This window comes from Gymnoscopelus microlampas, assembly GCF_963454915.1.
Source record: "Gymnoscopelus microlampas genome assembly, chromosome: 16".
Taxonomy (NCBI): domain Eukaryota; kingdom Metazoa; phylum Chordata; class Actinopteri; order Myctophiformes; family Myctophidae; genus Gymnoscopelus; species Gymnoscopelus microlampas.
Window position 1 is genome coordinate 18,962,328 of NC_139953.1, and position 12,481 is coordinate 18,974,808.

The window sequence follows — 12,481 nt, forward strand, 5'->3', positions numbered from 1 at the left end:
ATCTTCCTCTCTAAACTCTGCATCAAAGGGATCAGTGGAGCATTTTGAGTTATAGGCGGCAAGTGCGCAGTCAATGCCTTTTGGTGCCGCTGAACCCCCAATGAGATTAACCCTGTGCCACCCCGTGGAGGCAGGAGAAGGGAAGGTTAGGATATGGCGCTCATAGCTAGACTACATGAATTATGATAATACTAACAACTGTGTGCGAGGTAGATTATCAAATCAGCAACTGGACAAGAGGTCATTCGGGGCTAAAGGGGGCACTGGCCATGATCCCTAAACTCTGGTTCAAGTTTGAAGCAGTGAGTTTACAGGGGCAAACAGGGACAAAAAGAGGTAACATTAAATGATTATCATATGATATCCTATTATGATGATAAGTTACATCCATTTGTTGTACGGTTTTGGTCAGTACCGATTGTTTTAAAAATGGCTTAATAAATCAAATGGACGTATTTTTCATCCTCTACTACTGAAAGAAAAAAGCTATTGTATATTATTGTATCCCTTGTGGAAAAAGTAAAAGTGCTCCCACATCAGCAATAGGTAAAATGTTCTTTAGCTTCTTGCCAAAAAATACAATGGGGGAGATTATGAAATAAGCAGCTGGACAAAAGGCTTTGTAGACTTAATGCTCAGGGTGATATGATATTCTGTGGGAATCATTTTTGAGGCAATGGGGATGAGTAATACTACCCATGAGCAACATGGAATGGGGATTGGTAAAGGGAACAAAAGTGTAATAAAAATAATAGATATCATCATAATTGTCAACAGAATTGGCCATCTGAATTTCCACCAAATATTTCATTGGGACTTTTAGCCGAAGATGAAGAACTGCGTGGACCGCAACAGATGTAAGCTACAAGGCCATGTTCAGGCATCATGCTCCAGAGGTTAACCTAACAAACACGGCCAAACAAAACATTCAACTTGGATTTCAGAGTGCAGAACGTTACTTCGGGACATGAGTATTGCAGAAGGACTGATTTAGAAAGCGATAAGCTGGCATACAATACAGCGGCACTATGGCAAACTTGTGCCAATATAGAAGTGCGCCAAAAATGAGATGGTAAGCAGCTGTTTTGACCAGCTGTCCTAAACAGTTGTCTAAAAGGGCCATGGGGCCAGGATGGAGGGACTCAGAGAATTCTGATAAAGTGAGACTCAGAGCAAGTGGGAGAGATATACAGAGAGATAAGGAGGGGGTGAAGTGAAGGAGGGGGCGTGGTTTCCCCTAGAGTGCCTTCAGGTTCAATGCCTTGCTCAAGGCCTTTTGAGCAGTGATGGTAAGCACTATAGCCTAGTATATTGTTGCTGTCGGGCAGAAATCTCTTATCTTCATATTTTAACTTTTTGTGTTTTTTCCGTAAATTAGTGACCTACTAGATCATACTACAGCGTCACACGAAAGCATCAAAAGTAGCAGATCTGCGAGCTTGAAACACGGCGCAAAGCGACGTGTTTTGAGCTTGTAGATCTGCTACTTTTGCCATTTTTGAATTTTAATTGAGAAAAGTAACAGTTTTGGACTTATGAGGTTTCCACTCAACAGAGACGATATAGTGTGTGTATATACATACATAAAGATTCCTTCCTGTCTCCCTCTCCTTTTCTTCCTCAAATTTGGGTTTGACTTCACAAGAACATCTGTTTTTATGTCCGCATCTTTATTTGGTCCTCTCATTTAATTTTGTATTCATGGACAAGTCAGGAAACGAATTTATTGGTCAAATTCATCAAGGCCAAAATTATTTACAAGCTCACGCAAAATGTTTTTTTGTTTAAAGACAAAATTGAAATGACAGCAGAGCACTGAACTGTGGTCTGCAAAAGTTAGCTCCAGATCATCCCCTAGTGGTCAGATGTGAACATTGCAAGCAAGTATTTCAGAATACTACAGAATATAAATTAAGTTCAGGGTATTGTGTTGTTATTATAGTAGTAGTTGTTGTAGGAGTAGCAGTAGTGACAGTAGGAGGTGATGTGAATAACTGAACGATGCAGAACTTACTTACTGTGAATTCTGAGGAAAACCTCTAGGTTCAGGATTCCTTGTTTGCTGACAGCGATGGGGTGAACTCATACCGCAACCTCCTGGAATCCCTGATAAGAAAATCACATAGACAAACATAACTAAGTAACTAAGTACATTTACTCAAGTACTGTACTCAAATACTTCTACTCAACTACACCTCAGAGGCAATTGACTATGCGTGCAAGTATAACAGGGCTTTGACGTTTCTGCAACATGTAGCGGCTACATGTGATGGGTGACTGGCTAGTGGCTACGTTGTAGTAGTCAGCCATCCATACTGTCGTAATGTGATGTCATACGCTAAACATTCTTAAACTGGAGGAGGTTCAGGGCAGTCAAACCTTTTCTGATTCATTTAAGAGATGGACATCATTCTTAATGTTCACCCATTTCCATCTGTCTTTTATGAAGAGTTTTACCAGTGATTTCAGCAAGGCTCCTCAAGTAGTTGGCTCAATAAGCTAAAGCTCCCTTAGCTTACAAGTACTTAAGTAATGTTTCTCTGCAACACAATGGCCTCACACATGAGTAGAAACTGAATCATCGGCAGTGTGAACTAGGTGGTGCCAGGGCAATATATTGGTATTATATAGATATTGTGATAAATGGCACTAGATATTGTCAGGGATTTTGGACATCGTAATATGTGAAGTGTCATAATCACACTATTACAAGCTTACAACTACATATCACAATATTATGAGCTCACGATGAGGTAGGGCATTCATTTACACACAAACAAAAACATGAAAAGATGCTTCTGCCTGACAGCGACTCCCCACCCCAGTAAAAGGAGAACATGACAGTACTTGTGCAAACAGGCTGACAGGAGCTCCCTTGGCAATGGTCTGGTTCATGGACACACTTTAAATGATGTGGACAGACAGAACAGCGATGTGAGGAGTGGAAGGCCACTTGGTGTATGGCTGCTAGGGAAGGACATCCCAAGGCCACAGGATAGCATGTGTAACTCTCTCTGTGTGTGTGTGTGTGTGTGTGTGTGTGTGTGTGTGTGTGTGTGTGTGTGTGTGTGTGTGTGTGTGTGTGTGTGTGTGTGTGTGTGTGTGTGTGTGTGTGTGTGTGTGTGTGTGTGTGTGTGTGTGTGTGTGTGTGTGTGTGTGTGTGTGTGTGTGTGTGTGTGTGTGTGTGTGTGTGTGTGTGTGTGTTAGCCGGTGCACCCGGTCTGTGCAAATCATACAACAGCAACCCTCTGTAATATTCTCGATATGTCTGACTGCACTCTGTTACCGGTTAAACTTTGAAACTGGCGTCCCTATAATGGGAATGTCATTATAGGCAGAAATGTTCAAAAATAATTACAAAAAAATAGCAAATATATCAGATTTACAAGCTCACAACACATCAGATTGTGAGCTTGCATGTCAGCTAAATACCCAATGCGTCAACATCATACAACGAAGTATAAAATAGGGCTCATGTGGTTAAATGTGCATATTGCTTATTAATAAAATAAATTGCAAGAAATGACAGACGTCCAGTGTAACTGCGCTGATTGTAATCCCAGGTAGTTCTCTCTAAACCCAAATGACCCGCTCCAGTCTGACCCATTGACCTAGTGCTCTTTGCCTTTCATTCTGCCACTCATGATTCTAAACACTGTTCGTTGGCTATTGAGCTGCTGGTCACGTTCATATGACGCTGAGCAGCTATAAGTAGGGGATTATTTTCCTAATGCCTGTGAGACAAACACTTCCAGCAACAAAATAATGGCAAAGAGCTAAGCAACGTCACTCGGGTATTTCGATCCTTCCCCAAGCAGCACCATTGCGCCGGTCTCTGTGTGAGGTAGCCTAGTGACTTCCTATTCTTAACTTCCAGGGCGTCGTATAACGCAGAAAACAGATGGGTAGCGCCATTTATCTGCTACACACAGCTTGATTAATTGATTGAATACTTTATTGATTCTTTTTTTTTTAAAGGTGCAGGCAGTACAACTAGTTAGACACACGCCAAATGGATGACGCAATAAGCCAGAGGCTTGTTTCTATTGTGGACCATTAAACATTCAAATAACGGGACAAAAACAACAGTGCAACAAAAAGCAACTACACAACAATAGAAAATCTAAATCAGATTAAATTTATGATAGTGATATAAAAAGGGGGTGGGGGCCTGGTTACGGCACATGGAGGATGTCACTCACAGGGAGTGAGCTGTTTACAACCCTGGGGAGGCCAGCCAGGGAATGAACTTGGCTAAGTCCCATTTGAATGGTCGTGGAGCCATGTTTTTAGGTCAGCCTTAAACCTTAATGGGGAAATTAAAACTTTCAGGGCTTTTGGCCCTTCCACTGTGTTGTGGCTGCGAAGCAGCATGCATATTTACCATTTTTACCCTTAACTCGGTTTGATTTTATGTGGACCGACTGAACCAAATCCATCTTGTATTGCACTAGTAATAAGCAATATGACAAGGTGATTAACAATATTATGACAAGGTGATTAACATTATTATGACAAGGTGATTAACATTATTATGTTTGTGGTCTGTCTGCGCACGTCTGCCTCCGAGACGATTCGTGGGCTGGTCTCCTCAGGTGCTGCTGACACTGGTTGGTTGGCGTAGGTGCTGGTAGTGTCCTCAGGGGGTGCTGGTACTGGCTGGTGGGTATAGGTGATGTTGGCCTCAAACTGGGTGTCAAAGGTGTTCAGCTCGCCAGGGAGGGAGGCAGAGGGGTTCTCTGCATTTCGGCAAGCCTTGCCACATGCTCATTGTATCGATGACGTTAAACTGGTCTTCCAATTTGACCGTGTACTCCTTAGGAGCCCTTCTGACGTTTCTCTGGAGGACTACGCGGGTAGTAGGTCTCCCCTCGTTCCTGGTTCTGAAGGCAGCGTTATGTGCATGTAGTGCATACCTGGCCGTTAATCCATGGTCTCTGGTTAGGATACATTCAAACTGCCTTTTTTGGAAGGACGTCATCAATGCACTTACTGATAAAACCAGCGACTGTGTCTGTGAACTCGTTGACATTATTCCCAGAGGCGTGCCGAAACATCTCCCACTCCACTCGCTCAAAGCACGATTGTAGCATAGATCAGTATCAATGGGCCCCCTGTACGTCTTTCCAAGCTAAGGAGTGCGTCACAACATGGTTGAGAAGCCATCGCTTTGCAATACACACCTCAGATGCCCGAGTAAAAACCTACTTGGAAAGCTTTGTACAGTAGAATGTGTTCCATTTGTATTCCAGCTCTTGTGGGCTAACACACAATGAACCCAGTATGCCTAATTTGATTATGTTTATAAGTGCATTTTCAGCTTCCATTTGTTAAAGCTGCACTATGTGACTTTCCTGTTCTACCCTGGACTTGAATGAAGGTCTCCAGCGAAGTGCTGATTTTTTTTTTGGGGGGGGGTGTTACCACTGAGCTAATAGAGCCTGCCTGCTTGATCTGGAGAGAAATTGAAGTTGACATTCAGGTAAAAAAAAAAACAGAAACAGGATGTCAAAGGCCATGTCCAACCTAGACCCGGGATCTAGAATCTGTCTTAATAGAAGAGCAGGGAGACCAAATACAACCACCCCAATTTTATGAGTTATATTGTATTAACATACTCTACCATATAGATAAGATTGGACAAAATTACATTTTATTCACACAGAAAAATGACATAATAGAGCGTTGAGAAGTCTGTCCCTGAAGCTTATTTGTCTTGCAGCAGCTTCTGGATGCTTTCCCATGTGTTTAATCTGATACATAGCCTAAGTTTGATAATGGTTTGGATTGGAAGATAAGTGAACATGCTGTTTTAAAGAGCGTAATTGTGCTTGCGGCCATGGACCGCTTCCTGTTTGTGTCCTCACTGCCAAGTTCATAATATTCCGTAATGAATGGGTGTTTGAATTGTGACAGAACTGTAGGAATGTTCACTGTTATAACACTGCTATTAAAACCGATAAGCCTATTCAGCTTCCCGTTGTTGTTAATGGTACATGCAGTCTTAAATAGTGATCCATTGCTTTACATTGACAATTGCCAGCTGGTGAAAGTGTGCTCCAGGGGCCATATTCATAAAACATCTAAGGCTAAAAGTAGCTCCTAACTGGCTGAGTTAGATGGTGATTAACATTAAAACAAGCATTTAAATCTCCTCAGCTGTAAATGTCTACCCTAAAGTAATTGTTTAAAGATAACACACCCAGTGTTTAAGAATTATCTCGATTATGTGTGGATATACTGTATGTCTATAAGTTATTATTATCATCATCATCATCATCATCATCATCATCATTATTGTATGGCCGAGGAGTGAGTGTGGGTGTACGTATAGGGCAGTGGTTCTCAAAGTGGCGTAAGGGGACCCCCAAGGGTCCTTCAGGGGGTTCCAGGGGGTCCCTAGCTAAATGAGAGCTAGTTAGGAACAAAATGGACCCGTAAAAGGTCTGTGAGAGTTAAATTAACACAGATTTTACAGTGTAGATATGGGGTCCCAGGGATGAAAATGTTATCAAATGGGGCTCCATGGCCTAAGTTCATGGCCTTGAAATGAAAATGGTTGAGAATCACGCCTATACCACCGCCAGGGTATCTCAGGCTGGGAGGAAATCATCATCACATTACACCCTGGTTATTACATGATTATGATTCGCTAAAAGTTGCAGTTTCAAAACTTCGTTTTCAGCAGACATCCATAAAAGCAGATGTGGCTACAGATGAGGTGCAGAGCTCATGCAGAAGAACATGCTGATCATGCATTTGTATCAGTATCATGGCTACAACGACAGAAGGTCACACAAGGGGATGTTTATTGATGAAATCTGATGGGTAGCTAAAACTCTCATTCCAGTGGTGGAAGAAGTACGCAGATATTTTACTTAAGTAAAAGTAGCAATACCACAATATAAAACTACTGTAGTAGTCTGTACAAGTAAAGGCCTGTGTCCAAAGTGTTACTTGAGTAAATATACTTACAGTACCAAAAGTGAAAGTACTAAAATGTTTGAAAATAGCAGACCTACAAGCACACAACGCGTGAGCTTGTAGATCGGCTTTTTTCAAATAGTCTATGTATACAATATGGCTAAAGTGGTAAATGTATGTTTTATAACATTTATAGGCAAAGTAACTAGTAACTAAAGATGCAGTGGAGTAGAAGCAAAAGTACATAAAATTGGAAATACCTCAAAAATGTTAAGCCAAAGTGCAGTAACTACGTTTTTGGACACACCCACTTATATGTGTATCCCAAAGGTCAAATTAGCCTTTGTGATTTTAGGGGATGAACAAGTACCTCGAGAACAGATGTACATTTATTGTAATATCACGTATATGCCAATATCTCATTTGGCTGACCAGTTGAATCACTTTTAAACCAATTTTTCAGTGATGTTTTCCCCCCCGTAGTTACTGCACTTTGGATGGCAGGTATTACATTGTCATTCTCATAGCAGACCAGCATTGCAAAAACACAAAACACAGCGATTGTAGTCAGAGGTGCTTCCTTTACATCCAGCGAGATATTAGTTCATGTTAGCAGTGTTACCAGGTTCTGCGAGAGAAACAAGCAACCAGGTCTATGAAAACAAGCCCAAAAGAAGCGAGCCCTTCGCCCTTCGAAATATAGGCTAAAGGGGGGGAAACATGACACAAATGTGGTATGTTTTTAGAAACATTTTAACAACACAAATCTTGTATAGGGGGAGGTCCCTGACATAACATATTTTCAGATGGGGTCCGCGGACAAATACATGTACATTTTTGGGGGTCCTTGACTTGAAAATGTTTGAGAACCACTAAAAGACAATATGAAACAAGCCCCAAAATAAGCAACCACACTTTAAAAACAAGCCCCAAAAAAAAGATCAATATTTACAAGCTACTTTACAGGATAAACAAGCCCAAATGCACTTATAATAAGCGGACATGGCAACCCTGAGCGTTAGCCGAGTCGCTAACGAGCTAATGTTAGCCTCGATGACCATAAAACAGCTGGGCAACAAACAGCTGCATTTCCAACCAAACGTAGCACTCATCCGGCACGCCAGAAGTACTGCGGTATTTCAAGCAAGCGTGATAAACGGCCTCACAGAATGAAAGCGAGGAATGGAATCCCTTACTTTGTGTTGTGTCCTGGTGATGTGATGTCGCACCATCAGGGGCATCAGACCATGTTGGGTGGGCTGGTGTCGGGCAGCAGCTGCGCAGCCAGTTCTCCTTTTTGCACTGGAATTCCATCAGGAGAAGGTAAGAAATCAGGGTTGCCATGTCCGCTTGTTATAAGCGACTTTGGGCTTGTAAATATTGGCGTTTTTTGGGGGGGCTTGTTTATAAAGTTTAGTTGCTTATTTGGGCTTGTGACCTAACGTGGTTTAAACCGGTGGTTCTCAAACATTTTCATGTCAAGGACCCCCAGATTAATATGTATTTGTCCCCCCCATCTGAAAATATTTTGTGCCAGGGACACCCATACAAGATTTGTGTTGTTAAAAAAAAAATCAAAATGCTCTTGTTTTTTTTTTTCAAGATTATTTTTTTCTTTTATTGAAAATAGCAGATCTGCTTGTTTTCATAGACCTGGTTGCTTAATTTTCTCTTGCACAATCTGGCAACACTTTAAGAAGTGGATCGAGTCTAGAGATCCCATAGCTCGGATCGACGGTCACACTGTGATTGGCTAGGATGGTTGTCAGCCAGGCAACGAGTGTTATTTTTCTTTCACGTCCCACAACAACCATGCCACCTAGAAGCGCGCGTGCGTGCGTGCGTGTCATTGCAGTGGTGGACTGGGAAACTTTGATGATGGAGAGGGCCATTAAATCTCCACATTCACCCCAGGGGGCCACATTGCATGTCTGCACTCTCTCACCAGTAGCATACTGTAAACCCTATGGCCCAGTCAGTCAGTGATTCTCAAACTTTTTAATGTCAAGGACCCCCAAATTGATAGTCACGGACTCCCATCTGAAAATGTTTCCTGCCAGGGACCCCCAGAAAAGAAGATTTGTGTTGACAAATTCTTAATACTTTCAAGATTTAAAAAACATATGTTCAAAAATAGCAGATGTGCAAGCTCGCAGCAGCACGAAGTGATGCGCTGTGAGCTTGTATATCTGCAATTTTTGAATAGCCAATATATAAAATATGGATAAAGTGGTTAAAATTATTGCTGGGGACCCCCTGCAACCCCCCCCCCCCCCCCAAAGACCCCTGGGGGTCCCCCGGACCCCACTTTGAGAACCCCATAAGTCACAAATGAATGTATATATATAAAAAGCATTTAGTAATACTTGTATTAACTGTATAAACTTAAATACAGGTAGCCTACATTTGACATAAAATAATACAATATCATTTAATATAATGGACTGTAATTAAAACGGGTCATGCAACAGCAGAAATCATTAATATCAGTATTCAGATATTGACCAAACATCTACTGCTTAAATAGTTTTTTCTTTCTTTTTGTTTTGTTAAAATAAGTGTTAACTGCTATATCTCATTAAGTAGTAACCACTAACCAGTCTCCCCGTCTCTCCAGCTCTTAAACAGAAAATACATTTAGATACCAATTTCATTCAATTAGGAGAGAGTATAGACTCTATACTCTCTCTATAGACTAGAGGATACAGGCTACCCAAGTGAAATTAATTGGAAATTACACAAAAAAATGTGCATGCTAATTTGGAACACTATAAAATATAAGCTGATAATAGGGTTCTCTTTCGTATGTATTTTCTCTTTAAAGAGTGAGATGAGAGACACTCTATAGCAATAATTAATATCAGAATATAAAGCTTTAACTTTGCAACAAAAGAAAACCCTTTTTGTTTTTGTTTTAACCAGAAATATATCTTTGTCAGAGTTTGCTTATTTCTACCTCTCCAAAGACAACATATTCTATATGGTGGTGGCCAGCACTTTCAATTTGCAATCTTCCATTTTTTGTTCAATCAAATGGACATATTGTGGGTCCAACTCTGGCTGAGGTAGGTTGCTGATGCCCCCTGGCTTAAATTATGCCGTAACATTTGATGGCTTATATCAGTGAGTAGCGTGACTGGTGTCATGCCCATTGAAACTGAACCTGTTAACTTGACGGAAAACAAACAACACATCCTGTTAAATGAAAAAAAAAAAAAAGATATGACTGCTCCTTATGTTTTTTTCAATTCTTTCAAAGCACACAATTAATTGTCATTAATTAGAACGAAGTCATCTATTTTTTTCATGTGGGTTTTGGAAACCTATAGGCCTAGTGTTTTTGGTTTTTGGCAATTACTTTTATCATTGTTTTTGGATTGAAGAATGAAGGTCAGCGCAAGATGCATTCAGTCAGACATGTCCGGGTATCATCAGATGACGCATAATTAATTCTTCATTCAAAAACGAACCAATGTGTTTTTGGCAATTCCTTTGATAAATTTCTGTCTATTGAAGAATGAAGGTTAGCATACGGTACATGCAGTCGGTTGTTTTTCCAGAAACCAAAAACGGAAGTGACATTTGTTTTTCGTTTTTTCAACCAAAACGAAATCATGTGGTCCAGTTGATTTTCCAAACGAAAAAGATAAAGCCACAAAGAAAAGAAAAAAACGGTCACATTAGTCTTTTTGGCTAATTTGTTTTCTTCTTTTTGGGACACCTCAGCTCAGCTTCTCCTGAGTTAAGGTTAAGTCTACAGCGCATGGCTTGGGGCTTGGTGATGTCAGTTACAACTAGCTCCTGTCCATCTGTCAGCCCCAACTCCTTCAGCGTTTTAGTCAGATTTGGCCTTGTCTTCTGTTCGATTGAAACAACGCTTTGTAAATACAAGGTTTTGCTCTTTCCTTCTTCCACTGTTGCTGCTATAGCAGGCAATTTCATTTGTAGGTCGGCGTTCTCAGTCAGGTAATCAAGCACCTCCTGCAGCTTGGAAGATGAAGAGAATTGCAAGTCCAGAGGTACCTGGCTGCAGGATGGACAGTCGTCCTTTCGTGCGGCCTCAAACTTGTAGGTGTAGATGCCGTCAATGTCATTGAACAACATGTAGTTGTCAAGAAGATTGTAGGCTGATGAAGCTAATTTGAATACCTCTGTCGCGCAAGCAGCTGCAATAACTGCATTTGTGGACGCCACAGCTGGGATTATCCTCTTTACAACACCCTGGGTGAGTCTGTAGGTGACTCCCGTGATACTGAACTCCCCTGCCCTATCCAGAGATTTCTGGTACACCCACTGGATGTGCTTTGGGTCATCTCCATCCAGTTCCACTCCATCTCCAAAGGGCTTATCTTTAGGCCATAGCAGCATGCGGACATACTCAACACAATGTTCTGGCAGCCGTGGCATGGAGGCTATCGTGCACATGGGGAAGTTGATCTGAGGTGGGTAAAGGTCCAAGGTGCAGTCGATGCAGGCTGTCAAGCCAGGCAGAATGACTCTTGCATTGCCTTTGAAACCTTCAGTCCCTCCATCAATTAAAGGAATCATGGAACCTTCGTTTAGCACACCTTCCTCATACTCCAGCAGAGACAGTACCATACCATTCATCCACCTCCTAGCGACTACAGAGTCCAGTCCACAAACAATGATATTAAATTCACTGTAAAATTCCTGATCAAAGTCTTGAATTTTCTTAAAATGGGGAACAACACAACAACCAGGAACTCGAGTGTTAATAAATTCAGCTGCCACCTCTGCCTTGGGTCGACTAACATCTTTAGGCCTGAAGAGAAACTGCCTGTTGAGGTTAGAGACGTCAATTGTGTCCATGTCAATCACATCGATCTTGCGGAACCCTGACAAAGCCAGGTCTTTGAGAAGCTCGCATCCAAGGCCACCGGCACCAATGACTAGGACTTTGCAATCTAAAATAAACTGCAGTGACTCTTTGCTGGCTTTGAACTGGGAATGGGAGAAGGGCCCGGATCTCTCCAGAAACTTTGTGATGTGGTTCCATCTTCCCTCCCATTCGCTCCGAACTCTGATACCTCCATCCACCACCATTGGTTCATCTGCCATCTCTCTGTCTCTTTCTGTCCTTAGCTCTCAGTAATTTGTTCTCTCACACTCTGTGCCTCCCTGTCTTTTCCTTTGTCTCCCGATAGCTTAACTTGTCTTCAGACAAATTCGACATCTAAGAGTGTCATTCACCCAACACTTTATATAGGCTGACCTGAGGGTCTGATGTCACACATAACACAAACTGTTGCCGTGCATCGGTAGGCAGGTTTAATAATTTCAAACTAGATTAAAAACGATATATATATATTTCTTATTAATGCAAGAACAATGGCTTCTATTTCAGCATGCTAACTTTCCAGGAAGAGAAAGGCTGTTGTTTCTTTTCTTTTTTTCTTTGAAAGGCTGTAGTTTCAATTAGCGTGGAATCCCCATGATGATGTCACTGGTAGGCATGTTTCTAAACTGTTAACAGCCCACCAATGAGACACAGAGTGAGTAAATTGTGCCATCTTATAATTAGTATTAGTAAGGAGCA

At 41.5% G+C, this 12,481-nt stretch overlaps 2 protein-coding genes across 3 annotated transcripts in view; both read right to left on the bottom strand.

Moving 5' to 3' along the window:
- The window catches only part of disp1 (dispatched homolog 1), a 115,426-nt gene extending 107,221 nt beyond the window's left edge, over nt 1-8,205 (bottom strand). The window contains exons 1-2 of one of the 2 annotated variants that reach the window (XM_084082680.1): nt 8,121-8,205; nt 2,019-2,106 (exon numbers count right to left, since the gene is read on the bottom strand). The gene's annotated coding sequence lies outside the window, so the exon portion shown is untranslated. Of the gene's footprint in view, nt 1-2,014; nt 2,107-8,120 lie in introns of both variants that reach the window. The other variant, XM_084082679.1, reaches the window with a different exon arrangement.
- A 2,412-nt stretch (nt 8,206-10,617) lies between these two features.
- Nucleotides 10,618-12,003, bottom strand: LOC311062870 (NEDD8-activating enzyme E1 catalytic subunit-like; the record flags this gene model as incomplete). The annotated part of the gene is made up of 1 exon (XM_084082090.1): nt 10,618-12,003. The coding sequence occupies one exon, from the start codon at nt 12,001-12,003 to the stop codon at nt 10,618-10,620; it is 1,386 nt and encodes a 461-aa protein (XP_083938216.1).
- Between the last annotated feature and the right edge of the window lie 478 nt (nt 12,004-12,481).